Below are 27,501 nucleotides of genomic sequence, written 5' to 3'. Positions count from 1 at the left end.
CTTAAGGAAGGAGAACATTATGTTGTGAGAAGCATTTCCGTCAACTCTTTTGGTTTCCTAATGCTTGATTAGAGGTTGAAGGCTTTGGGAAGTTATCTAGGAAACTTTTTGTTGTTTGCTTTGTCTCCTCCCCCACCCTCCAACTCACTTTGTAGCTGAGGATGATCTCAAGTTTATGATCTCCTGCCTCCATCTTCCGAGTGCTCAGATTACAGGCCTGTGCCCCCCATATCCAGTTTAAGAAACCTGTTTTCTATTTTCCTGTTATTTGATTATAAAATTGGGTGCCTTTTTTGGTGTTGCTTTTTTCTGTGATATGTCTTAGCATTTCACAGAACACATTTTGGGAAATGTGGGTTGGGGAAGCCTAGATTTCATGGTGCCCTGTCAAGTATCATCAGTCTCTAGAGCCCATAGGTGTTCAGATAAGAGGAGTATAGCGTTAGTGTTTAGCAGCACCCAACCTCCCAGATGAGTCCTATTATGAGGATTACTCTTTGGTTGGCAGAACTGAACATGGTGGTTTGCACTTGGGTTCTGGTGGCGCAGGCGCAGGAGCAGCCAGCTGTGGCAGCGCATTAGTTTTGGCGCAAGCGAGCCTATGCTGCAGGGTCACTTTTGGCTGGTCAGGGAAGAAATAATGATATCACCTTCTTCCCCCTCCCCAATCTTTTTTTTTCCCCTTTACAAATTTCCCCCTTTCCCCTTATCTCCTTCCCTTCTCGTCTTCTTTCATTAAACCCTCCTAAGGCATGTTATTTGAAAGCAATTGAGACGCAACCAAACTTTGCAGTAGCTTGGAGTAATCTCGGCTGTGTTTTCAATGCACAAGGGGAGATTTGGCTAGCAATTCATCACTTTGAAAAGGTTAGTCATTAATAATTGATATTTATAAAATGTTTATGTGTACAGAATGTTCTTACTAGAATAAAACAGTAGGCATTTGCTTAAGCAGCTGTGTAATATTGTTTCCTTGATAGTATTGCAGCATTTGCAGGTGGCATATAATATGACAGGTTTTTGAGATTTATATTGAAAATGCTTTTTTATTTATTATAATTTTTTTTCTTTTGAGAGTGGGTTTCACTCTGTATAGAATGGCTTGGAATTTACTTTGTGTCTCAGGTTGGCCTTCAACCTAGTGGCAGTCCTTAAGCCTCCTGAGTGCACAAGTGAACTACCACATCTGGCTTTAAAATGACTCTGTTTTTCCTCAGAGTGAAGCGATAGTACGGCTTATAGAGGGATGTTTGCCACATGAGGGAGAATACTGGAGGGTTCAGAGTATCCTGCTGAAAAAGCTGTTTCCAAGTCTAGAATAGGACACACTGCAGCATTGTCTGGAATAACTTGTCATACCAGAAGGCAAGGAAGTATCTATTCACTTATTCATACACTTGACTTTCTCTTTTTTTCCGAGACAGGGTTTCTCCATGTAGCTTTGGAGCCTGTCCTAGAACTCGCTCTGTAGACCAAGCTGGCCTCCAACTCACAGAGATCTACCTATCTCTGCTTCCCAAGTGCTGGGATTAAAGATGTGTGCCACCACTACCTGGCTATCTTTATTTATTTATTTTTTTTTTAAAAAGGGCCCAATAGCTAAGTAAGGCTTTCAGTTTAACTCTTTAAAGACTCATTTACTTTTATGTGTGTGAGTGGAAGTATGTCTGTCACCATGTGTGTGTGCACTGCAGAGGCACTAGAGCTGGAGTTACAGATTGTGATCCACCATGTGGGTGCTGTGAGCTGAAACAGGGTTGGTTTTTTTTTGGGGGGGGTGTTTCGAGACAGGATTTCTCTGTAGCTTTGGAACCTGCCCTTGGAACTATAGTCTTTGAGAAGCTAACTTAATAGCTAAGGGGTTTAAGAGCATTAGCTGTTGTTCCAGAGGGTCCAGGTTCGATTATCAACACCCACATGGTAGTATATGACCTCTTGTAACTCCAGTTTCAGGGGATCTGAAGCCCTCTCTGTCTTCTGAGGGTACCAAGCACACATGTAAGTAGAAGAGATACATGCAGACAAAACACCCATACATATTAAAAAAAAAAAAAAGTTGAGCTGGTCTTAGTGGCACATGCCTTTAATCCTGCAGAGGCAGGCAGATTTCTATGAGTTCGAATCTACCCTAGTCTACATAGTGAGTTCCAGGACAACCAGAGTCACATAGTGAGACCCTGTCTCTATAAAACAAAAACAAGAAACGAACCAACTAACCAAAAAAAGTTTCTAGGATATGTATGGAGCAGATAGACATGTTAAAAGATAGCTGAGGGGTTTCATCAGCAAAAATGTCAACTATGAGCTGATAGGACACTGATCTGAGTTTTCTTTTCAGCAAGGTGCAGGACTAAAAGATGTAAATTAAATCTGGATGATTGAAAGAGATAGGTACTTCTTTTAGTACATTGCCTACTGCTCTTGTTACATTATTCTAAATAAAGTTGCTTTTATTCTTTTTTTGTTTCTTTTGAGACAGGGTTTCTCTGTAGCTTTGCAGCCTGTCCTGGAACTTGCTTTGTAGACCAGGCTGGCCTTGAACTCACAGAGATCCACCTGTCTCAGCCTCCCAAGTACTGGGATCAAAGACCTGTGCTACCACCACGCAGCTGGCTGCTTTTTTGTTTTTACAATTTTTTTTTTCGAGACAGGGTTTTTCTGCAGCTTTTGGAGCCTGTCCTGGAACTAGCTCTTGTAGATCAGGCTGGCCTTGAACTCACAGAGATCCGCCTGCCTCTGCCTCCCTAGTATTGGGATTAGAGGTGTGCGCCACCACTGCCCGACAAAATTTTGGTGTTTTTTTTTTTTTTTTTCCCCCGAGGCAGGGTTTCTCTGTGGTTTTGGAGCCTGTCCTGGAACTAGCTCTTGTAGACCAGGCTGGTCTTGAACTCACAGAGATCCGCCTGCCTCTGCCTCCTGAGTGCTGGGATTAAAGGCGTGCGCCCCCCCCCCACTGTCCGGCCTACAAAAAGATTCATTTGGCGATGTATTTGTGTACTTGCCTGCACATGTGTGCAGATAACTCATGGAGGCTAGACGAGGGTGTGGGATCCCCTGGCTGGAGTTAATAAGCTCTTGTGTGCCACCTGACATGGGTCATGGGAACCAAACTCAGTTCTCTGAAAGACCAACAAGCATCCTTAACCATTGACCTATCTCCCTATGTTTTCTTTTTTGTAAGCATTTAAAAAAATATCCAGGTGCCACATGACTTTAGTCCAAGCATTCAGAAGGCAGAGGGAATCATCTCTGTGAGTTAAGGTATATGTATAGTCCTGTCTTTAATCCCAGCTCCAGAGAGGAATTTAAAATGGGAGGAGACAGCTCTCACACACAATCTCATTCTGAGATTCCTGGAGGCAGGATTGCCATTTTCAGACTGAGGTAGAGATGAATGCCAGTGGCTGGCTGTTTAGCTTTTTTTTTTTTAATGGTTTTGGAGACAGGGTTTTGCTGTAGTTTTAGAGCCTGCCTTGGAACTAGCTCTTGTAGGCCAGGCTAGCCTTGAACTCACAGAAATATGCCTGCCTCTGCCTCCCAAATGCTGGGATTAAAGGCGTGTGCCACCACCACCTGGCTCTGTTTTGCTTTTCTAATCTTCAGGGTGAACCCTATTAGCACTCTCTCTCTCTCTTTTAAATTAATCATGCTGCAGACAGGGTTTCTTTGAGTAGTCTTGGCTATCCTAGAACTAAGTTCTGTCGACCAGGCTGGCCTCTGAGTACTGGCATTAAAGGCGTGCACCACCACTGCTTGGATTTACTTTTTAATTATGTGTTTGTGTGTGGTTGTGTGTTCGAATGTGCAGGTGCCATTGGAGGCCAGAAAAAAGTGTTGGGTTTCCTGAAGTTATAAGTGATTGTTGAGCCTCCTGCTAGAAATTTAAGAATTGAACTCTGGTCCTCTTAACTTCTGAGCTGTCTCTTCACCCCACTTACATGCCTGTCTCTGCCTCCTTCGTGCTGGTATTAAAGGCACTTGCCACCAAGTCCAGTTCATTTTTTAAGATAATGATAGTGTGGTATGTTTGAGTGAGAAAACATTCTTGTCACCTCCCTAGAATTTATAATTTTTTTTGTTTTTTTTCGAGACAGGGTTTCTCTGTAGCTTTGGTGCCTGTCCCAGAACTAGCTCTTGTAAACCAGGCTGGCCTCGAACTCCCAGAGATCCACCTGCCTCTGCCTCCTGAGTGCTGGGATTAAAGGTGTGTGCCACCACTGCCCGGCTAGAATTTATAATTTTAAATGGGATGAGATGTTTGAGATTTGCTTCAAAATTATCTGGCGGAAAGGGGAGTAGATACATAATAAATGAAAGCCAGCATGATTGTTGAATTTATAAAGATGATGAGCCATGACATGTGTTTGTTGCCTACAAGAAATTTTTAAGAGGGCCAGGTGTGATTTATGCCTATTAATCTTAGCACTTGGGAGGCTGAGGCAGGAGGATTGTTGTGAGTTCTGGGCCACACTGGGCTACAAAGTAAATTCTAGGATAGTAATAGAGTTAGACCTTTCCTCAAAGCAAAAGTTAAAGTTTTCAGGCTAGATATCTATGACTATAGATAATCTAAGCTAAGTGTGTCATGCCTTTATCTGATAGAGACTTGTTTATTATCTATATAAAGAAGTGTTTCTAGGAATTTTTAAAATATTTAAAATTATTACATTTATCTTTTCAGTGTTTTGGTTAAATTTATACTTACCATTCTAGAGGGATATTTTTCTAGAGCTCTTGGTATAGGTATACTAGGCTAGCATTCTACCAATGAGCACCAGACTATCATTTGCTTATTTGGAGAAAGTGTCTCATATATCCCCAGGCTGCCTTCAGACTCACTTTGTAGTTGAAGATGACGTGAACGCCACATCTTCCTACTTCCACCTCCCAACTGCTTGGATTAGAGGCTGTGCCTTGCTTGGCTTAATGTTACAGTTCTAATTACATATCTTAGTAAGGACTTGCTGGGTCGTGTGTTTATGTAACAGAGTTACATACTTAAGAGCTCATTGCTTGTTTCTGCCCCCATCTTTTAGAAATGTTAGCCTGACTGACTGAATAAAATTGGGCCAATCATTAGAAATAGTCTGCTTGTATGCTGCTTCATTCCTTTAATTCCAGCGTTTGGGAGGCAGAGGCAGGTGGATCTTTGAGTTTGAGGCAGCCTGGCCAGAGCTACATAGTGAAACCCTGTTTCAAAGAACAGATAAAAGGGGGCCAGGCCGTGGTGGCGCGCTCACTCAGGAGGCAGAGGCAGAGGCAGAGGCAGAGGCAGAGGCAGAGGCAGGTGAATCCCTTGTGAGTTCGAGGCCAGCCTGGTCTACAAGAGCTAGTTCCAGGATAGCTAGGACTGTTACACAGAGAAGGCCTGTCTCAAAAAACCAACCAACCAACCAAACAAACAAACAGATAAAAGGAAGGAAGTACTGTGCTTAGTTAAGTTGAGTTTATTTTGCTCATGAGGTTTTCCTTTCTTGTGATTCAGGGAATGGAGTCTAGTAGGAAGTGCTTTGTCACTGGGCTACATGCCTAGCCCCTTTCTCCAGTTATTTTGATATTAATGAGGCTTATCGATGAAAGGGAACTAAATGAGGACTGTTTTTAAAAACAAAATGAGTTTTCTAGAAAATGTAATTGGATATCTAAAATGACTTTAGAATAAAAGCTTAATGAGAAGTTAATCTGACAAAAGCCTTTCTTTTTCTAAGTAACTGTCTTGTAATTTTTAGGCTGTCACCCTTGACCCAAATTTTCTGGATGCTTATATCAATTTAGGAAATGTCTTGAAAGAGGCACGCATTTTTGACAGGTGAGAATGTTCTGTTTGATGAATTTTCTTGTCTTTTCAGAGTTTGAACTAAAATGTGACAACAGCTTCTTGAAGTACATTTTCCTAGAGTATAGTTTTTCCCTCCTGATAGCTGTTTTCTTCTGTTTTACTTATAGATGTTGTTGGCTGACTTTTCCTTGTTGGTTTTCCTGAATGCTTTTATCCTTCCACTTAGTTCTGTTGAAATTTCCTTTATTGTAAACTGTTAGAAATGATGATTACCTTTTGGGCTAAGTTTGTTTTTTTGTTTTTTGTTTTTTTTTGTTTTTGATTCAGAAAGCTAAGTAAAACTTGACTTTAACTGTTTTGTTGAAGAAACTGCTTTTCTAATTGTGTGTGTTTGTGAGAGGGGCTATATGCACATTGGAGTCTATCCAGAAGAAGACATTGGGTGTCCTTCTCAATCCTGTTATTTTGCCACCTTCTGCCTTTGAGGCAGTTTCTCCTGGAGCCTGGGGCTCACATCTGGGCTAGGTTTGCAGTGTAAGCCTCAGTGGTCCTCCTGCCACAGCCCCTCCACCCAGTGTTGAAGTTGCATATATGTACATGACCATTAAGCTTGGTAGATGGGGGCAGGAATCCAAACTCAGGTCCTCATAATTACACACCAAGCACTTTGATCACCGATCAGCTTCCCAGCCCTGTGATTTTAAAATTTTATGTATATGGGTGTTTTGCCTGCATGTATGTCTGTGAACTATGTGCAGAAGTTGGAAGAGGTATCAAATCCTCTAGAATTGGAGTTGCAGATGGCTGTTAGCTACCATTTGGGTTCTAGGATTCAAATCACAGTCTTCTGGAAGAGCTGCCAATGCTCTTGTCCTCTGAGCCATTTTTTCTAGCACTTGACTTTTAACTTTTTTTTTTTAAAGATTTTATTTGTTGTGTATACAATGTTCTGCCTGCATGACAGAAGAGGACACCACATCTTACAGGTAGTTGTGAGCCACCATGTGGTTGCTGGGAATTGAACTCAGGACCTCTGGAAGAACAGCCAGTGCTCTTAACCTCTGAGCCATCTCTCCAGCCCCGACTTTTGACTTTTTTTGTCAAAGGAAAATGTACATCTTGAGTGGGAATAGACAACTGTTTTCCTGTGAAAATGTTTTATAGCCTGGCACTTGGGAGTCTGAAGCAGAAGGACTGCTGTGTGTTCAAGGCCTAACTGGGGTATAGAGCAATACTTTCTCTTAAAAAACTTAACAGGGGCCTGCCTGGCTGTAGTTGCTTTCTCCTGTAATACCAGCTCTTGAGAGGCCAAGGGAAGAAGGGCTTGCTCAGACTTTCAAGCCAGCCTAAGCTATAGGGTAAAACCTTGTCTTAAAAAACAAGTGGCTCAGCCGGGTGGTGGTGGCGCACGTCTTTAATCCCTGTACTCGGGAGGCAGAGGTAGGTGAATCTCTGTGAGTTCGAGGCCAGCCTGGTCTACAAGAGCTAGTTCCAGGACAACCTCTAAAGCTACAGAGAAACCCTGTCTCGAAAAAACAAAAAAACAAAAAACAAAAAAACAAAAAAAAAAAAGTGGCTCTTGGTGGTACACGCCTTTAATCCCAGAGGCAGGTAGGTATCTGAGTTCAAGGCCAGCCTAGTCTATAGCTTGTTCCAGAACAGGTTCCAAAGCTATACAGAGAAACCCTGTCTCGAAAAACCAAACAACAACAAAAACAAACTGAACCACACACTCAAAAGTGGAGGGCCGAGAAATTTGCTCAGTGGTAGCGCCCTTGTTTAGCATGCACGAGGCCCTAGGTTCAGTTCTTGGCACCCCAAAAAATATATTTTATAAAGGTGATATTTTTGTTATGCAGTAAAATATATCATAAGTTAATTGTTATTAGTTAATGGCATTTTTGGTATAGTATATCTGGAATTAATTGTAACAAAATACACATTCAAGTTAGTTGGATTTGGGCAGGTGAGATGGTTCAGTGTGTAAAAGTGCCTGGCATGCAATCATATTGACCTGAATTTGATCCCTGGAACCCGTAGTGGAAGGAGAGAACCAACTTCAGAAAGTTGTTTTCTGGCTTCCACATGTGTACCGTGGTTTTTGCCATTTACCAATCTGTTCATGTCATAGACAAACTTATAATAATAATATATTTAATATTAGTGGCATTTGTGTATATGAGTTTGTATGTTTTTGCTTTTCACAGAGCTGTAGCAGCTTATCTTCGTGCCTTAAGTTTGAGCCCAAATCATGCGGTGGTGCATGGCAATCTGGCTTGTGTGTACTACGAGCAAGGCCTAATAGACTTGGCCATCGATACCTACAGACGAGCTATAGAACTGCAGCCACATTTCCCAGATGCTTACTGCAACCTAGCAAATGCACTCAAAGAGAAGGGCAGCGTAAGGATTTTCAGTCTATTTTTATTTCTTTGTTACATGGTAGAAAAGTCTTCATTGTACATATTAAGTAATATTGGTTTTCTTTGGAGTTTTGGTTGATGGGAAGGAGAATACTGAAAAGTATCCATTTTGTGGTGTATTTACCAGCCATTAGGCTCAAAATGATGCAGTTACTTAAATTACTAGAACATAAGTGGTTTCTCTGATTCTTCTCTGTAGTATCTGAATGATTTGTTTTATTTTCCAGGTTGCTGAAGCAGAAGATTGTTATAACACAGCTCTTCGTCTATGTCCTACCCATGCAGACTCTTTGAATAACCTCGCCAATATCAAACGGGAACAGGGCAATATTGAAGAGGCGGTCCGCCTATATCGCAAAGCATTAGAAGTATGTTGAGTACTGTGACTGGGTGTCTAGCCTGTTTGACGGTAGAGGGAAAGCAATTAAGTTTGCCTGCTGTTCACCTCTTCATTTCCTATGTAAGGTCCTATGACAATGCCAGACGTCCCTACATTGAGTTCATTACTTTGTGCATAGATGAGATCTGGACAAAGCCAATGACTAGTAAACTGAGTAAAGCTATTAAAATGAAGAGCTCAGGTCAGTGTCTAGTGATTGGTAGGTGTGGTAGGAGTTTAGAAAAGAGGCTGCATTACTCAGTGTGAGTAACAGGAAGAGAGGCCTACTTCACATTTCAAATGAACATAGGTATAAAATGGAGGAAGCAGTAGAATTTAAGCTACTAGACCCGAAGAATGAGTAAACTTGGAAAAAGAGTTGTGGGAGATAATTGGGAGATTCTGCTATTTAATGTCAGCCGTGATCGTGACTCTCTAGGTCTTCCCAGAGTTTGCTGCTGCACATTCCAACTTAGCAAGTGTACTGCAACAACAGGGGAAGCTGCAGGAAGCACTGATGCATTATAAGGAAGCCATACGGTAAGAAGTTTATAGCTTCTTTTTTCTATTTTCAGTTTTGAGATTATAGTATAATTACATCATTTCCCCTTCCCTTCCCTGCAAAACCTTCCCATATACTTCTCCTTGCTCTCAAATTCATGACTTCCTCTTCCATTAATTCTTGCGAGATGTATATATATATATATTTATTTATTTATATGCAGATATGTTTCTAAACATAATTTGTTATGTATAATGTTACTCAGATGTATATTTTCAGGTCTGACCATTTGGGATTGGATAACCAATTGGTGTACTCTTCCCTGGGGAAGAATATTTCTTCTGCTCTCAGCATTCCTTAGATGCCCTGTAGTTCTTTGTGTTGGACTGAGGCTTGCCCTAATCCACTTCAGCATCCTATCCCCTCCCCTCTTCTCTTCTTCCTCCCCTCTTCTACCCCCTCCCCTTCCCTTCCCTCCACTCCCCTCCCCTCTGCTCTCTTCTTTCTCTCCTCTCTTCTTTCCTCCCATCCCCCCTTTCCTCTTGTTTTTTGAGACAGGGTTTCTCTGTGTAACAGCCCTAGCTGTCCTGGAACTCACTCTGTAGACCAGGCTGGCCATGAACTCAGATCTGCCTGCCTCTGCCTCCCAAGTGCTGGGATTAAAGGCGTGCGCTGCCACCACCACTTGACAAAAGATTTATTTTGTGTATGTGAGTGCTCTGTTTGCATATCTGGCCTTATGCCAGAAGAGGGCATCAGATTCTACTATAGATGGTTGTGCGCCATCATGTGGTTGCTGGGAATTAAACTCAGGACCTCTGGAAGAGCAGCCAGTGCTCTTAACTCCTGAGCCATCTCTCCAGCCCTCAATGCCTGGTTTCTGTAGTACATGTAGATACCTGCTACAGAGGCTAGAAGAGGGCATTAGCAAACCTTGGAGCTGGAGTAAAGGTAGTTGTGAGCTGCACTATGTAGGTTCTGGAAAAAAAAAAAACTCAGGTCCCCTGGAAGATCAGTCAGTGCTCTTAAGTGTTGAGCTACCTCTAGCCCTTTGTTATTTATTTATTCACTTAGTTATTTTAAATTTTTTTGAGACAGGGTCTCTACATAGCCCTGACTGTCCTAGAACTCACTCGTTCTGTAGACCAGGTTGGCCTAGAACTCACAGAAATCCTTCTACCTCTACCTCCCAAGTACTGGGATTAAAGGTGTGTATAATTTAATGTCCCTATTCATTCATGCATCCATATCCATTCATCTACCCATTGATTCCTTCCTATCTATCTGTCTGTCTGTCTGTCTATTTATTTATTTATTTATTTATTTATTTTTGAGACAGGGTTTGTCTATGTAACAGCCCTGGCTGTCCTGGAACTAGCTCTTGTAGACCAGGCTGTTCTCAAACTCACAGAGATTTGCCTGCCTCTGCTTTCCAGGTGCTGGGATTAAAAGTGCGCCACCACCGCCTGGCTCCTGGTTTACATTATTTAATATATTTTATTTATTTTGTGTTCATGGAAGCAATGTGGGCATATACTGTGGTACCCATGTGAAGGTCAGAGAACAATTTACTGGCATTGTTTCTATCCTTTGTTATAGGTTCTGAAGTTTGAACTCATGTCAGGCTTGATTGCAGGTATCTTTACCTGCTGAGCCATCTCTTTTGTGGTTTAAAATTTTATTGTCATCTTTGAAAAAGATTTGTTTTACTTTTTTTTCTTTTGTTTTTCAAGACGGGGTTTCCTTCTGTGTAGCCCTGGCTGTCCTAGAACTTACTCTGTGGGCTGGAGAGTTGGCTCAGCAGTTAAGAGCATTGCCTGCTCTTCCAAAGGTCCTGAGTTCAATTCCCAGCAACCCCATGGTGGCTCACAACCATCTGTAATGAGGTCTGGTCCCCTCTACTGGCCTGCAGGCATATATGTAGACAGAAAATTATATACAAAATAAATAAATATTTTTTTAAAAAAGAACTTACTCTGTAAAGTAGGCTCACCTTGAACTCAGAGATCTGCCTGTCTCTGCTTTCTGAGTGCTGAGATTAGGCTTATCTTACTTTTAAGTATGTATATAAAATCCCTTCAGAATTCAGAAGGTGTTAGATTCTCTGTAGCTGGACATTGTTGTTGGGAAGAGAACTCAGTTCTAAAAGAATATTAAGAGCTCTTAACTGCTGAGTCTCAACTATTAAATAATGTATTGTTATTTAATAATTTATTCTTATTAATTAATAATTAAAGGTTGGCATTTGGCAGCTGCTGAAATGATTCCCTGCCTTTGGGATTCAAGCTAGGCCTCATGCTTGGTAGGCAAGTACTGTGCCACCAAACCACATTAAACCCCCTCCCTCCTCCAATGCTTTAACAACAACAAGGATTTTACACGAGATAATCAAACCCTTGTCTTTTCCTTCAGAATCAGTCCTACATTTGCTGATGCTTACTCTAATATGGGAAACACTCTAAAGGAGATGCAGGATGTTCAGGGAGCCTTGCAGTGTTATACTCGTGCCATCCAGATTAATCCTGCCTTTGCAGATGCACACAGCAATCTGGCTTCCATTCACAAGGTAATGCTGCTTATTGTGACATGGGCACCTTAGCACTGAAGTTTCATTATAGGAAACTCCTTACAAGCTTGCTTTCTTTCCAGGATTCAGGGAATATCCCAGAAGCAATAGCTTCTTACCGCACAGCTCTGAAACTTAAGCCTGATTTTCCTGATGCCTATTGTAATTTGGCTCATTGCCTACAGGTAAGGAACAATAGTCTAGTGTTTTTCTTTCTGTATTGTTACCACTTTTTAATTTTTATGTGCCATAATAATGCAAGCCTGGCTGGAGATTGTTGTTTTTTAGCAAGTGGAGGTCAGAGGGCAGTTTTCAGGAGTCATTTCTCATAACACGTGGGTCCCAGGCATTAACTCCAATTGTCTGGCTTGCCTTTTATTCTTGTCCTTTATTCACTGAGCCAGCCCCAAGATCATATTTTTAGTAGGTAATCTAACACTTTTAGGAAGTCAAATATTTGCAAAATAAATCCTTTGGTAGGTTTTCTGGGTGATCATTTCTTTTTGCTTCCTCTAGATTGTCTGTGATTGGACAGACTATGATGAGCGAATGAAGAAATTGGTTAGTATTGTAGCTGAGCAGCTAGAGAAGAATAGGCTGCCTTCTGTGCATCCTCATCACAGCATGCTGTACCCTCTTTCTCATGGCTTCAGGAAGGCTATTGCAGAGAGGCATGGGAATCTCTGCTTGGATAAGGTGACTTGTCCTTTCATTTTTTTCTGTTATAAACTCAAATGCAAATAAATAAAAACATTGTACAAATCAAACGTACAGTATGGTTTTGCCAATCAGCATGTGGTCAACATCACCCAAGTTAAGAAATAAAGCTTTCTTAGCTATTCCAGAAGTCACTTTCTAATGTGTCCTGTCTTCAACTGAACTCCCTTCAATCCAAAGGATGGGGACTTTTATTTCTTCTTTTTCCCCCTGAAATAGGGTTTCTCTGTAGCTTTGAAGCTTGTCCTGGAACTATCTCTGTAGACCAGGTTGGTCTTGAACTCACAGAGATCCGCCTGCCTCTGCTTCCCAAGCGCTGGGATTAAAGGCATGTATCACCACTGCCTGGAGAGACTTTTCATTTCAAACTCTGAACAAGTTTAATAGTGGTATTTTTCTTAAGGTGAAACTCACAGCTACACATGATGATGCAAACCTATAATTCCAGTTGAGATTATAAATCTATAATCTCAACAAAAACCTCCACCTAATACGAACATCTAAAAACCAAACTAAACGCAACAACAACAAAAGCCCCAATAGGGTTTAAATACAGAGTGTATGGTATTATATACTCAACTTTCAGAATTAGAATATGAATTGATAGAGTTTGGGGTCTGTTTTAGGAAACAGTGGTAAATTAAGATTTCTTTTTGTAAATATTTATTTATTTATTATGTATACAGTATTCTGTCTGCGTGTATGCCCACATGCCAGAAGAGGGCACCAGACCTCATTACAGATGGTTGTGAGCCACCATGTGGTTGCTGGGAATTAAACTCGGGACCTTTGGAAGAGCATGCAATGCTCTTAACCGCTGAGCCATCTCGCCAGCCCTCCTCTTCCTCCTCCTCCTCCTCCTCCTCCTCCTCCTCCTCCTCCTCCTTTTTAAATACAAAAATGCTTCTTTGTCGAATTTCCTAAAATAATCATACTCTATCCATATTTCATGTTGGAGTCTGTTCAGGCATATTTTCTACACTTCAGGTCAGATATGAAGCATGAGCACTATGCAGCCACCATACACAGCTGTTTACCTTCGAAGGCGCCATTAAACTGGCCACATAAGTGAAGTTTGCTGTCTAAAGTTTTTGGTTTTTCGAGACAGGGTTTCTCTGTAGCTTTGGAGCCTATCCTGGAACTAGCTCTTGTAGACCAGGCTGGCCTTGAACTCACAGAGATCCGCCTGCCTCTGCCCCCCGAGTGCTGGGACTAAAGGTGTGTGCCACCACTGCCCGGCCACTAAAGTTTTTTCATAATTATGGGTCTATATGATTTTAGATTCTACTTTCATTTATTTCACTTAAATTTTTTTTTTTTGAGGCAGGTCTTATGTATATCAGGTTGGCCTTAAAACTCTCTATGTAGCTGGGGATTACCTTGAACTTCTGATCCCTTTTGCTTCCACCTCCCAATTGCAGGGGTCACAAGAGTGCACCAACATGTCCATTTATTTTTTGTTGTTTGTTCTGTTTTGATCACTATGTCAGACTGGCTTTCCTGTAACTCAGTGCATAGACCAGGCTGACTTCAAACTCAGCCTTCAAACTATGCCTCACCTCCTAATGATTGGGATCAATGATGGTACTATCATGCCTGTTCTTTATGTAGTTCTGGGGACAGAACCCTTAGGGCATTATACACGCTAGTCAAAACACACTACTAATCACAAGTCCCTGTTATCGGTTTTTTTCTTTTAGATAAAAATTTGCACATGACTTGACTTTGTTAACGACCATTGTATTCTGTTGGTAGATTAATGTCCTTCATAAACCACCATATGAGCATCCAAAAGACTTGAAGCTCAGTGATGGCCGGTTGCGTGTAGGGTATGTGAGTTCTGACTTTGGGAATCACCCTACTTCTCACCTTATGCAGTCTATTCCAGGCATGCACAATCCTGATAAATTTGAGGTAAGAGTAGGTTCTGGTGACTTTCTTCTGTCATCTTTGATGTTAAGCCCAGTGTTTTGAGAGGCTTGGAGCCAAGGTTATTAAGTATGCCCTCCTCTGTCTTTTAGGTGTTCTGTTATGCCCTGAGCCCAGATGACGGTACAAACTTCCGAGTGAAGGTCATGGCAGAAGCCAATCATTTCATTGATCTTTCTCAGGTAGGCAAAACACAGATCCTTTTCTTCAGATTTTAAGATTTCATAATTAAGTATATGTGTTTGGTATGGTATGTGGGGATGTGCCTGTATGAAGACAGGTGCCCAAGGAGGCCAGAAGAGAGGGTGTCAGATCGCCCAGACATGGAGTTACAGGGTGTCACATGGGTGCTGGAGCAAATGCAGGTCCTCTGCAAGCACAGCAAGTGCCTTTATGTTTTAAATTTTGAGTAAATTTGAAAAAGAAAAACCCTTTTGGTACAAAGTGGGTTTTTTTTGTATTAGGAGTTGAATGGAGGGTCTCATGTTTGTAGTTTTTGATGATGGGTATTAAAAGGAGTAACTACTGTATTTGGGCAATTTGCCCTTGTTTCCTTGGTCATTTACATTTTTATTTGGCATGACTTTTAAGTTGTACATAAAATAGAAATGTGATATAACTCTGTTTGATATATAACTTTTCTAGATACTTTTAATACATACTGAACAAAATCAAGAAGGGTAAATGGCTAAATAGCTAGTTTAAGGACAGACTAGGCTATGTGAGACCGCCCCCATCTCATTTTTTTAAAGGAGGGGGCTGCAGCAAAAAGCCCATCTATTTTTGAGTTTTTGCATTTGTGTGTGTGTATGGTCTTTTTGTTTTATTCTTTTGTAATTCACAAAGTGGGCCTTGAACTTTTGTTAATCCTCCTGCTTCAGCCACCATACCCTACTGGTTGTTTGTCTTTGTTTCTATTTTTTTTCCTCTGTAAATTTTATGATGAGTCAAAGTTGAAACCTATGGGAGAATTAAATTTGCTATGGGTTCTGTTAGTCACATATTTAGACATGAATATGAATAAGTGTGTTTGCATGTAGACACACATCTAAATGTAAATAATGGGATTGGGGACATAGCTCAGTTGGTACAGGGCTTGTCTATTATACACAAAACTCTGGGTTTGATTCTTAGTACTGTATAAACTGGGTGTTGTGACTCATACCTATAATCTCACCATTTTGGAGGTGGAGACAGAGACAGAAGGATCAGGGTTAAAGGTCATCCTTGGCTACGTAGAGTTCAAGGTCTGCCTGGGCTAGAGACCCTGTTTCAAAAACAAGGCTAGGGATGGTGTAGCTCCTAGCAGGTAGATCTGAGTTTGAGGCCAGCCTGATATACTTAGCAGTTCCGGGCCAGGCAGAGCTACATAGGGAGACCCTGTTTCAAATAACCAATAAATAACTAACTGAATGAGTAAATAATAGACATTTTCTTAGATGGGTTGGGAGAGTTATCTCATTTAATAAAGTTTGCATACCAGTATCTTTTGTAGCATGGTTACTACTTCAAAAATATGTCTGGTCTGCTTTTGATTTTTGAGACAGAGTCTCACGGTACCCCAGGCTGGCCTTCTTACTGTGAGCAGTCTCATACACTTCTGGTACATACTAACTAGGGCAGTATTCTACCCAGTGAGCTGCATTTCCAGCTTTGATTTTTATTTTTCTGAGGCAAAACTTTAACTATGTGATCAGAACTGCCTGTAAACTCCCAGTGTAGCCTAGGCTAGCCTTGAACTCAGCCTTCTTAGTGCTAGAATTGCAAATGAGAGATATCTTGAACGACTCTTCCCTCATCTATCTGCCTGCCTATCTATCTATCTATCTATCTATCTATCTAGCCATCTATTGATTGATTTGGCAGGCTCACTATGTGTTCCTGGTTCGTTTGGGACTATCTGTGTAGACCTCTGAAACTGTCCTGGAATTTACAGAGATCCTTGGGATTAAAGGAGTGAGCCACCACGACCTGGCTTTGAATGTTTTTGATAGATTTATCTTTATGTGTGTTATGTTTGTTTATATGTGCACCATATATGTACATTATGTTTGTGCCTGGTGCTTTTGGAGGTCAAAAGGAGTTGGATGCCCTGGAGTTACAAATGGTTGTTAACCATGTAGGTGCTGAGTTCTACATGTAGTCAGTCCTTCAGTGCTCTTGAGCACTAAGCCATCTCTCTAGCCCTGTACCCCTTTTTTGCTATAGGGTCTCACTAGGTAGTCAATCTAGTCTTCAGATGCTAGGATTATAGGCACCTGTCGCTGTATTTTTTTCCATTTTTGGCATGTGTGTATGTGTATTGTGATTAGTGTACATGTAGGTGTACTTGCAGGTTCATATGTTGCTCAGAGTAGGATGTTGGATATCTTTGGCTTCTTTTCTCTTTCTTTCTTTCTTTCTTTCTTTCTTTCTTTCTTTCTTTCTTTCCTCCTCCTCCTCCTCCTCCTCCTCCTCCTCCTCCTCGTCTTCTTCTTCTTCTTTTTTTCTGAGACAGGGTATCTTCATAGCCCTGGCTGGCTGTTCTGAAGGTCAGCTAAACTCACTGTGTAGATTGGCCTCCAAGTAAGCTCTCTCTGCCTCCCAGATTGTGGGATTAAAGGTGTGTGCCTTCCTACCCAGCCAACTGTGGAGATCTTGCTCCTCCACTCTTGGCCTTATTTTCTCAAGACTGAAACTGACTCATCTTCCTGTCTCCAACCCCCACAGACCTGAGCTGAGGTTCCAGGTGCACATGTGTGGTCATATGTGGCTTTTTATGTGGGTGCTGGAATCCAGACTTAGGTCCTCTTACTCACTGAGTCATCTCTCATCTTATTTATACTGTTTCTCATTGAGATTATAGAGTATCAAACATCTAGTAATTGTTGTGATTGATTTGAGACAGAATCTGTTTAGCTCTGGCTAGTGGAAACTCATGATTTTGTCTCAGGTTTCCTGAATCCTTGCCTTCAAGTCTTGTAACAAATATGCTTAGCCTCTTGTTCATCTTTGAAGGCCCATTTAAAATACTCGCTCCCTTCTGTAACCCTGTTACTAATCCATCCAATTTAGAAGGAAAGTCTGCTTCCTTTATTGTTGAGACAGGGTCTCATGTAGCTGATGTTGTTGTTTAACTGATCTTTCTACTTCTACCTCCCAAGTGCTGGGATTATGAGAGTGAGCCACTATACCCAGTTTATTCACCTCTTTTGCATCTAGGTCTGAATTCTGTTTAATCCTATTAAAACCAATCGAATTAATCTTGAGATTCTACATAGTTCTTACTGTTTATCCTGTAGATTCCATGCAATGGAAAAGCAGCTGACCGCATTCACCAAGATGGAATTCACATCCTTGTAAATATGAATGGGTATACCAAGGGGGCTCGAAATGAGCTCTTTGCTCTCAGGCCAGCTCCTATTCAGGTAAGAGAATAATCATTCACAATGTTTATTGTACTAAAAAGACAGTGGTTTTTGGTTTTCTTCCATCTGGCTAACTACCCTTGAAAACAACAGGATAGACATTCTTGAGTGTTCTTGTATGTACTAGGATAGTTTTTTGGGTGTAGACCCAGTGCCCACAGGTAAAATGTCAATGGAGACTAGCATTTCATGGTTTTATAATAAATAGCTCCTTTGTCTAATATATTTGAAGAACACCTTACCACTTACAGGGTTAGTCTGAAAAGCTGCTGGATTGCTCTTGGCCAAAGAAGTCAGCCTCCTTTATATATGTACATAAGTGATTTGGGAGCCTTTAGATGAAGATCCTCTTTTGAAAAACTGGAATAATTTGGTAGGTTTACAGATGGATAAAAGTTCTTAGTTTTCGGTCTGATTGTTTTTTAGGCAATGTGGCTGGGATACCCTGGGACTAGTGGTGCACTGTTTATGGATTATATCATCACTGATCAGGAAACTTCCCCAGCTGAAGTTGCAGAACAGTATTCTGAGAAACTGGCTTACATGCCTCATACTTTTTTTATTGGTGATCATGCTAATATGTTCCCTCACCTGAAGGTAGGCAGAAAATAATGCTATGGGGTTAATTCATTTTTCCCCTTGGATTGTCCATATGCACCCTGACAGGCATGTCAACTTTTCTTCCATTAGAAAAAAGTAGTCATCGATTTTAAATCCAATGGGCACATTTACGACAATCGGATAGTTCTGAATGGCATCGATCTCAAAGCATTTCTTGATAGTCTACCAGATGTGAAGATTGTCAAGGTCAGAACCCAGTCGGCATTTGTTACTGAAATGAACTAAATTTGTTAATTTTTTCTTATAATGCATTTCTGTTTGGATTTTGTTTTCAGATGAAATGTCCTGATGGAGGTGACAATGTAGACAGCAGTAACACAGCTCTTAATATGCCTGTCATTCCCATGAATACAATTGCAGAAGCAGTTATTGAAATGATTAACAGAGGACAGATTCAGATAACAATTAATGGATTCAGTATTAGCAATGGACTGGCAACTACACAGGTGGGAAAGACCTTAACTATGTGCCACCATCCATACATCATTTCCTTGAAGCCTTATAACCACTCTATTCTACAGAGGAGGAAATAAGCTTCTTGGAAACTTGCTCTTGTAGCTGTGTCTGGTCTTGAAAGTCATTCGGCTTCAACCATCAGGCTCCTTAGTGAGTGCCTACTGTGCTAATGCTTGTTTTTGCCTGTCTGTGCCTTTATTCTCTTACCTCTAGGCACCATATGGTTGCTTGCTTCTGTAAACTCACCCTTTTCCTGGCCAAATCCTGCCTCGCCTTTCAGTTCAGATAGTTCTTATGGGAACCAGTTACTGAACTGATCTTTTGCCTCTCTTTCCATACTCATTGGTACTTGTCTCCTGTGCTTCTGTTGTTTTGGGGTATATTGTTACATTCAGCATAGTGCAGTGTAATGTTTGTATTTGTATCCTTCAGCAAATGGAATTACTTTAGAACTCATGTCTTAGCCCCAATAATATAGTATGCATTCAGAGAGAGAGAGAGAGAGAGAGAGAGAGAGAGAGAGAGAGAGAGAGAGATGCATACTGGAAGAGGCAAATACATAGGGCAGGAATCTTAGACTTCTTAGGTGCTGACAACATTATTGAGATGTCCATACTCATGTAACAGCATAAGGCAGTCTTCGACAAGTATGGGATTTGCAAATAAAACTGTAGTTGAAGGACTTGACCATCAGTGTAAGGGGGAGTCTTGAGTCTTGGGGAGAAGAGACCCTTTGGGGAGGAGTAATTGAAATTTGCCTTGGAGAGAGGATATGATTTGGAGAAGAGCATTTATTTCATCCATGAAGAACAGAGTAAAAAAAAGCAGAAGCTTTACTGTTGGTTATGGGGTTTTTAGTACTTGTTGTTGTTGTTGTTGTTGTTTTATGAGACAAGAGTTTTTCTTTGGAGCCCTGGCTGTCCTGGAACTCTATAGAATAAACTGACCCTGGGCTGAGAAATTTACCTGCCTCTGCCTTCTAAGTGCTGGCATTAAAGGCTACCACCACTAGCCATGAAACAGGATCTGGCTATGTAACCCAGGCTGTTCTCAAACTTGGCAGCGCCCCCCCCCCTTTTTTTTTGGTTTTTCAAGACAGGGTTTCTGCATAGTTTTTGGAGCCTGTCCTAGAACTAGCTTGTGTAGACCAGGCTGGCCTCGAACTCACAGAGATCTGCCTGCTCTGCTTCCTGAGTGCTGGGATTAAAGGTGTGCTCCACCACTGCCCGGCCTGGCCTCTTTTCATAGGGCAGTTACTCTTAAGTCAAAGTAATGGTGTAACTTTTTATGTCTTAAAAGTAAACTATAGGGCTGGAGAGATGGCTCAGTGGTTAAGAGCACCGCCTACTTGTCTAAAGGTCCTAAGTTCAATTCCCAGCAACAACATAATGGCTTACAATCATCTGTAATGAAATCTGGTGCCCCCTTCTGGTCTGCAGGCATACATGTAGGCAGAATACTGTATACACAATAAGTAAGTAAATAAATAAATAAATAAATCTTTTTTTAAAAAAGTAAACTATATAAAAATATTTTCTCATTACAGTTCAGGGACAGAAGTTAAAATCTTTATACCATTTTATATATTTTGAATTGATTCTTTTTCTAAAAAAATATTTTATGTGTATCGATATTGCCTGAACATATGTCTGTACTATGTGCGTGCCTTGTGCCTAGGGAGGCCAGAAGACAGCATCAGGTCTTCTGGAACTAGAATTATAGATGCTTGCGAGCTGCCCACCATATGGGTGCTGAAGCTCTAACCTAGGTCTTCTGGAAGAACAGCTAGTGTTCTTACAGAACTGAGCCATCTCTAGCTAGCTCACTGACTCATGGCACTCTTTTTATTCTCTCTCTCTGCATCTGTCTCTTACTATGTTGCCCTGGCTAGCCATGAATTATGTTAAACCAGGCTGTCCTCAGAGTCATAAGAAATCTGTCTGCCTACAAATTTGATGCCAGCCTGGTCTACATAGCAAGTTCCAGGTTAGCCAAAGCTACATAGTGAGACCCTGTCTTAAACAAACAAGCAAACAAAAACAAAAAAACAGGCCAGGCATAGGGACACACACAACACTCTAATCTTAGCATTTGGGAAGTCTTACTGTTGACTGAAGCCTGTACATAGTGTGAGGCCTTCCTGGACGTGTGTGTGTGTTGGATGAAACCCCAGGACCTTGTGCATTCCAGATAAACACTCTGCCATGTAGATATACTCCCATTTCTTGGCTTGTTGGGGTAGGGCTTTCATATAGCCCAGGCTAGCCTCAAATCTTGATCTCTGAGCCTTCTTCCCCCATCTCCTGAGTACTAGAATTATAATTGGGTACTGCTGTGCCTTGGTTTATGCAACACTTGAATCAAAACCAGGGCTTCTTACATCTTGACCAGCTGAACCACATCTGCAATTCCCTTTGGCCAGTGCTAACTCTAAATTTAATCATGTTCTTTTTGTTATTCTAGATCAATAATAAAGCTGCAACTGGAGAGGAGGTTCCCCGTACCATTATTGTAACCACCCGTTCCCAGTACGGGCTACCAGAAGATGCCATTGTGTACTGTAACTTTAATCAGTTATATAAAATTGACCCTTCTACCCTGCAGATGTGGGCAAATGTGAGTATGTGTAGATTTGTTATTAATTAATGCGTATTGATGAGTAAAGATTATGTATTTGGGCTACCTTGCTGAAGCTTCTTTCATTTATGGACTATTATGCTCATTTCTTAGCTCCAAAAGTTGTGACATTTTCAGCTGTTTTAAATCATTTTTATTTTTTGAGATTATAATATAACCAATATAATTTCCCCCCCCCTTTCTTCTCTCCCATGTTCCCCAGGTCCAGTCCCTTTTCTCTTTTTCAAATTCACAGCTTTCTTTTCCTTAGTTGTTGTTTGCTTGCTTGTTTGTTTCTCTTTCTTTCTTTCTTTCTTTCGAGAGGTTTCTCTGTAGCAGCCCTAACTGTCCTGGAACTAGTTCTTTTTTTTTATTTATTGTTTTTTTTTAAATTTATTTATTTATTAAAGATTTCTGCCTCCTCCCCGCCACCGCCTCCCATTTCCCTCCCCCTCCCCCAATCAAGTCCCCCTCCCTTGTCAGCCCAAAGAGCAATCAGGGTTCCCTGACCTGTGGGAAGTCCAAGGACCACCCACCTCCATCCAGGTCTAGTAAGGTGAGCATCCCAACTTCCTAGACTCCCACAAAGCCAGTACGTGCAGTAGGATCAAAAACCTATTGCCATTGTTCTTGAGTTCTCAGTAGTCCTCATTGCTGAAACTAGTTCTTGTAGACCAGACTGGCCTCGAACTCAAGAGATCCACCTGCCTCTGCCTTCTGAGTGCTGGGATTAAAGGCGTGCACCACCACCGCCCAGTGCTTCTTTTTTAGTAGTAGTAATTGTTAATGGTGTGTGTATTCATGTGTATTCCTAAATATATAAATGAAATCCACTCATTCTGTATAATGCTACTTGTATTGTTTTTGAGATGAGGTCTCAATGTATCCCAGGCTGGCCTTGTTACATAGCAGAGAATAATACTGAACTTCTGTTCATTCTTGTACTTCCCAAGTACGGGGATAACACAGGTTTGCCACCACATCTGGTTATGTGGTGCTAGAAAGTAATCCAGGGCTGCCTTCATGCTAGACAAATAACTCTACCAGCTGAGCTATGTCCACAGTCATCTTCAGTTTTGATTTTACCTACTGTTGTTGTATTTTCCTCCAGTGTGTGGGGATCAAGGTCAGGGTGTGATACACAGTAGGCAAGCTCTGTACCAGTGAGCTGTATCCCCAGTCTTTTGGTGTATTTATTTTCATTTTTGAAGACAGTGTCTCTATATAGCCCTGAATGTTCTAGAACTCACTATGTAGTCCAGGCTGGCTTCAAACTTAGATCACCTGCTCTGCCTCTTGAGTTCTAGGTTTAAAGTTGTGTACCACCAAGCCTGGTTTCAGTCTTGTGTTTTTTTTAAAAATTTCATGCAATAAACATTTATTTGTTTATTCAAAGTGTTTTGTCCAAACCTGATGTCATCGAACTTTTTCTTCTTAAAGAGTTAGTAAATGAAATTTTCAGTTTTTTAATAAGTAATCTAGTCATCTCTCCTTTTTATTTATAGTATATATATAATGAAAACACTTAGATATTATATAAATTAACCCATGGCTTAGCATATCAAATTTTATTTCTAAACACTGGCTGTATGCCATACTTGGTTTTCAGGCCATAGTTTCCTAACCCCTGGCCTGAACTGATAGCAAAACTTGCTGTGTGGACATCCATATTTAACATCCTTGCAATTCTATGACATTAACCAGGAAAGAATTGGTCAATAGCCCTATTTTGCAATCAGCTCATGAGCCTGGTTTGTAGAAGTGCAATACTGAGTGTATGCGGCCAGCTGGCCCTGAGTTTGTATAACTGAAATGCTATATTTTACCTTAATGTTGTTAGAAAGAAATCATTCCTTGCTTGATCCCCCCCTCCCCATATCTGTTCTATTTGTTTGAAAGGGAAGGGTAATGTAGAAAGAGAGGAAGTGGATGAGTAAGCCTCTATTTTCCCTGAATCCTCGCTTTAGCCAAAACTTACCTAACAGTAGGCTAGTTTTACTTTTTAAAAAATTCTGCTTATGAATATTCCTGCATCTCAATATAGAGATACTAAAGTGTTTAAAAAAAACAAGGAGTTGCTTCCAAGAGTGTTAGATAAATGTATGTACATTGTATGTTTAAAAATGTGAAATAGTCTGAATTTGGAAATTTGTCTATTCTCAAATTTTTCAGAGAAGGAAGTGTGAAGTTCTGTGATATGTTGAATAAATGCACTTCTGAATCAGGAGTAGGTAAACTGGTCTGGAGGCCAAATCCACTGCTTGGCTCGTTGCTTGGTACTTTTTGATGCTGGGGTGGAACCCAGGTCCTTGCACATGCTAGGCAAGTACTCTACCGTTGAGGTACATTCCCAGCCTCTCATTGCTTATTTTTTTTTTTTTTGATTTTTCGAGACAGGGTTTCTCCGTAGCTTTTGGTTCCTGTCCTGGAACTAGCTCTTGTAGACCAGGCTGGCCTCGAACTCACAGAGATCCGCCTGCCTCTGCCTCCCGAGTGCTGGGATTAAAGGCGTGCGCCACCACCGCCCGGCTCATTGCTTATTTTTATAAATAAAACTTTGACACATGGCCACATACATGTGTTTATACACTTACTATCTATGGCTGCTTTCAAGCTACAAAACAGGCAGTGACTAAAAAGCCAGTACTATTTTCTCCCTGGTCATTTATAGAAGTTTATGCTGCCTTCTGGTTGACATTAGGCAATTTGGGCAAATTTTCAAGTTACTCTTGTAATGTGGTGAGGTGGGGGATTTAAAATTTGAAGTACTGTGTATGGTAAAATGTGCCGGTACTTCAAGCTACTCTGGAGGCTGAGATATGAGAGTTGCTAGAGTCTATGAGTTTGTGGCCAGCCTGGAAAACTTAATGAGACCCTGTTCCTTAAAAACAAAAATAGGAGTAGAGGCTTACAGAGCCTCAGCGCTCCCTGGTGGCTACTTGCAGAGGGAGAGTTCTTTTCTGTGGTGGGCATTTGCCCATCCTCCAGTAACTCACCTCACCCATTTTCATGCAAGCAATCCCAACTAATTTCAGTGGATCATAAACACAAAATAACAACGGTAAAGGTGAAGGTAAGAGGGGTTCAGTAAAAATGGAAGGGGTGAATAGTGGAGGGTGGAAATGACTCTTTCCAAAAATATATAATGGAATTGTCAAAAGATTTTTTTTAAGAAATGTAAGTTAAAAAAGCAAACATAAAGACACCCACATTCCCATCTTTAACAAAGACCACTTCCTATATTAGTTCCTGCCTCAGATTGTACCCGTTAGTAACTTGACTTTTGTCTTCTAATTCTTTTCTCTGTCCTCAAACTCTCTGGGGACAGCTAAGAGAAAAGAAGTAACTCAGATGATTTAATTCATCTTTTTAAAGAAAAGACCTAGGTCCCAAACAGGCTTCTTCACTTGTTTATGGCAGAGTCTTCTTGAATTTAGAAACCTTAGAAACCTCCTGCTTCAGTTCTGCCAGGATCATAGGTATGTGCCACAATGCCCAGATTAGGTGGTGTTGGGGGTCAGTCACACTTTCTGAGTGGTTTTGGGAAAGGGCAGATGTGCTATTAATCTTTTCTTTTTCCTTTTCTTTTTTTTTTTTAGATTCTGAAACGTGTACCTAATAGCGTGCTTTGGCTGTTGCGTTTTCCAGCAGTAGGAGAACCCAATATTCAACAATATGCACAAAATATGGGTCTTCCCCAGAATCGTATCATTTTTTCACCTGTGGCTCCGAAAGAGGAGCATGTCAGAAGAGGTCAGCTGGCTGATGTCTGTCTGGACACTCCCTTATGTAATGGACACACCACAGGAATGGATGTTCTCTGGGCAGGAACACCCATGGTGACTATGCCAGGTAAGTGGCTGACAAATCACTGAATCCTTCTTTATTCGTTAACATTTTTCTTTTGGGTCGAGGGGTACTTGAAGGTGAAATTTTTTTTTGAAGGTGAAATTATATGTATTAGAAGTAATTAAGGCAGAATAATAGAAAATGGGACTTACTCAAGCCTGAATACTTGACACCATCCTCCTCGTCTTGTACTGTGTAGATACTTAAATGCAATTACCAATGATGACTATGTGACCTATAGTTCTAAGATGAGCAATTAGTATTTTTACCTTCTAGGAGAGACTCTCGCCTCTCGAGTTGCGGCTTCTCAGCTCACTTGCCTAGGATGTCTTGAGCTCATTGCTAAAAGCAGACAAGAATATGAAGACATAGCTGTGAAACTAGGAACTGATCTAGAATAGTAAGTAAACTGCCAGGAACAAACTATATGTGAAAATGTGACAAAATAAAGTCATAAATTAAGGATGATATAAAATAGATGAATTAAGTTGTATGCTCTATGGATAGAAGGGGACATAATCTAAACTCTCAAGTAATCACTAGACTTTAATAAAGAACTTTCAAAGCATCAGATGTTTTAGCCTAGTATCCATTTCTTCATAGTATTTTAAAAAACCACCACCAACAACAAAAATCACAAAAAAAGCTTAGTTGACTGAAAATGAGTGGAAATTAGAGGGATCATGCTAAGGTAAATGGAGCTTCGCCCATTCAATGAAATAGTGTTTCTAATTTGTCCCTTTGTTTTATGGTGTTTGTTTAAAGCATTAATTTTTTTTTCTGTGTGGTATAGGTGCATGCCTTTAGTCCTAACACTTGGGAGGAAGAGACAGGCGATCTGAGTTCAAGGCCAGCTGTTGTCCTCTGGGCTTTACATGCACACACAAACACAAGCATATATACCCAAATACACATAGTCCATAGGGTCTTTTTGTTTTGTTTTTTTGAAAGGAAGCATTGATAGTACTATGAATACATTTGAGTAGAGCCTAATCAATGGACAGCCAACTTTCACTTTCAATATATTTCCTTTTTTTGTTTGTTTATTTGCTTTTTGTTTTTTGTGACAGCTCTAGCTGTCCTGGAACTAGCTCTTGTAGAGCAGACTGGCCTCAAACTCACAGAAATCCACCTGCCTCTGCCTCCCAAGTTCGGGGATTAAAGGCGTGTGCCACCACCCAGCTCAGTATATTTCTGATGATATGTTAAAATCCATGACAGAAATCAACTTGGAGAGGAAAGGGTTTATTTGCCTTACATATCCATATCACAGTTCATCATGAATGGATGCCATGACAAGAACCTGGAAGCAAGAATTGAAGTGCAGAAATGGAGGAACACTGCTAGTTGGCTTGATCCCCCTAGTTTGCTAGAGGTGGTACTGGCCATATTGGCCTGGGTCATTAATCAAGAATCAAGAAAATGACCTACAGACATGCCCATAGACCATTCTTATGAATACTTGAGGTTCCCTCTTCCCAGATATGTGTGTCAAGTTGCTAGGCCAAGCAGAAAAAAATTTTTTTATATTATTATGCCACAAAAATGACTATAGAATCTAGTTCTGAGTTTTTGTTCTGATTTGTAAAATAGGTTCTCTTTGTTTTTATTACCTAGCCTGAAGAAAATTCGTGGCAAAGTCTGGAAACAGAGAATATCTAGTCCTCTGTTCAACACCAAACAGTACACAATGGAATTAGAGCGGCTCTATCTGCAGATGTGGGAGCATTATGCAGCCGGCAACAAACCTGACCACATGATTAAGCCTGTTGAAGTCACTGAGTCAGCCTGAATAAAAGACTGCGCACGGGAGAATTACCCCTATACCTGAGCCTCAACCTTCTGGGGGAAAGGGAACTAGATAACATGCTTTGTACTTATCTGTACAGTACCTTGTTGCAGATGGATGATATATAACGATAATAGAATAGCACAGCCAGACTTGCTTCCTGCATGATAGGGAGATACAAGAGATAAGAAACTGCTACTCCACAAGGAATCTCTGTAGAGTTTTGCAGTAAGCAGGTGGTGCAGAGGTCTGGAAGGTCTGGTCTCCCTTGGTCTTCCATGGGATGCTTAATGTGGAGGGAGATAGAGATTGACCAGCCATTTCGTGATTCCATGGATAGATTGAGTCTTCTGATCCTTTTTTCCTTTATATTTTGGGTATTGGAGCTTTTAAAAATGTTTGCTTTCAGGTATTTTTACTTACGTGAAGTGATCTTGATTCTTCTGAGATAAGGTTTTAAACTAAAAT

The 27,501-nt window shown here is 40.9% G+C and overlaps 1 protein-coding gene across 1 annotated transcript; it reads left to right on the top strand.

Annotated features, from left to right (window-relative positions):
• The first annotated feature begins 457 nt into the window (after positions 1-457).
• Positions 458-27,501, top strand: LOC121442882 (UDP-N-acetylglucosamine--peptide N-acetylglucosaminyltransferase 110 kDa subunit-like). The gene is given in 19 exon segments (XM_041644527.1): positions 458-659; positions 662-867; positions 5,730-5,809; positions 7,987-8,182; positions 8,430-8,570; positions 9,021-9,121; positions 11,496-11,649; positions 11,733-11,834; positions 12,166-12,345; positions 14,122-14,280; positions 14,388-14,477; positions 17,577-17,702; positions 18,129-18,299; positions 18,393-18,509; positions 18,599-18,769; positions 21,243-21,395; positions 24,995-25,247; positions 25,521-25,644; positions 26,862-27,501. Coding segments are annotated over 19 exon segments (2,757 nt in total). The 5' UTR covers positions 458-601; the 3' UTR covers positions 27,037-27,501.

Source organism: Microtus oregoni, unplaced genomic scaffold (assembly GCF_018167655.1).
Source record: "Microtus oregoni isolate MIOR12 unplaced genomic scaffold, Mior012 000097F_ref0000449, whole genome shotgun sequence".
In the NCBI taxonomy this organism is placed as follows: domain Eukaryota; kingdom Metazoa; phylum Chordata; class Mammalia; order Rodentia; family Cricetidae; genus Microtus; species Microtus oregoni.
This window is presented reverse-complemented; position numbering and strand designations above follow the sequence as displayed.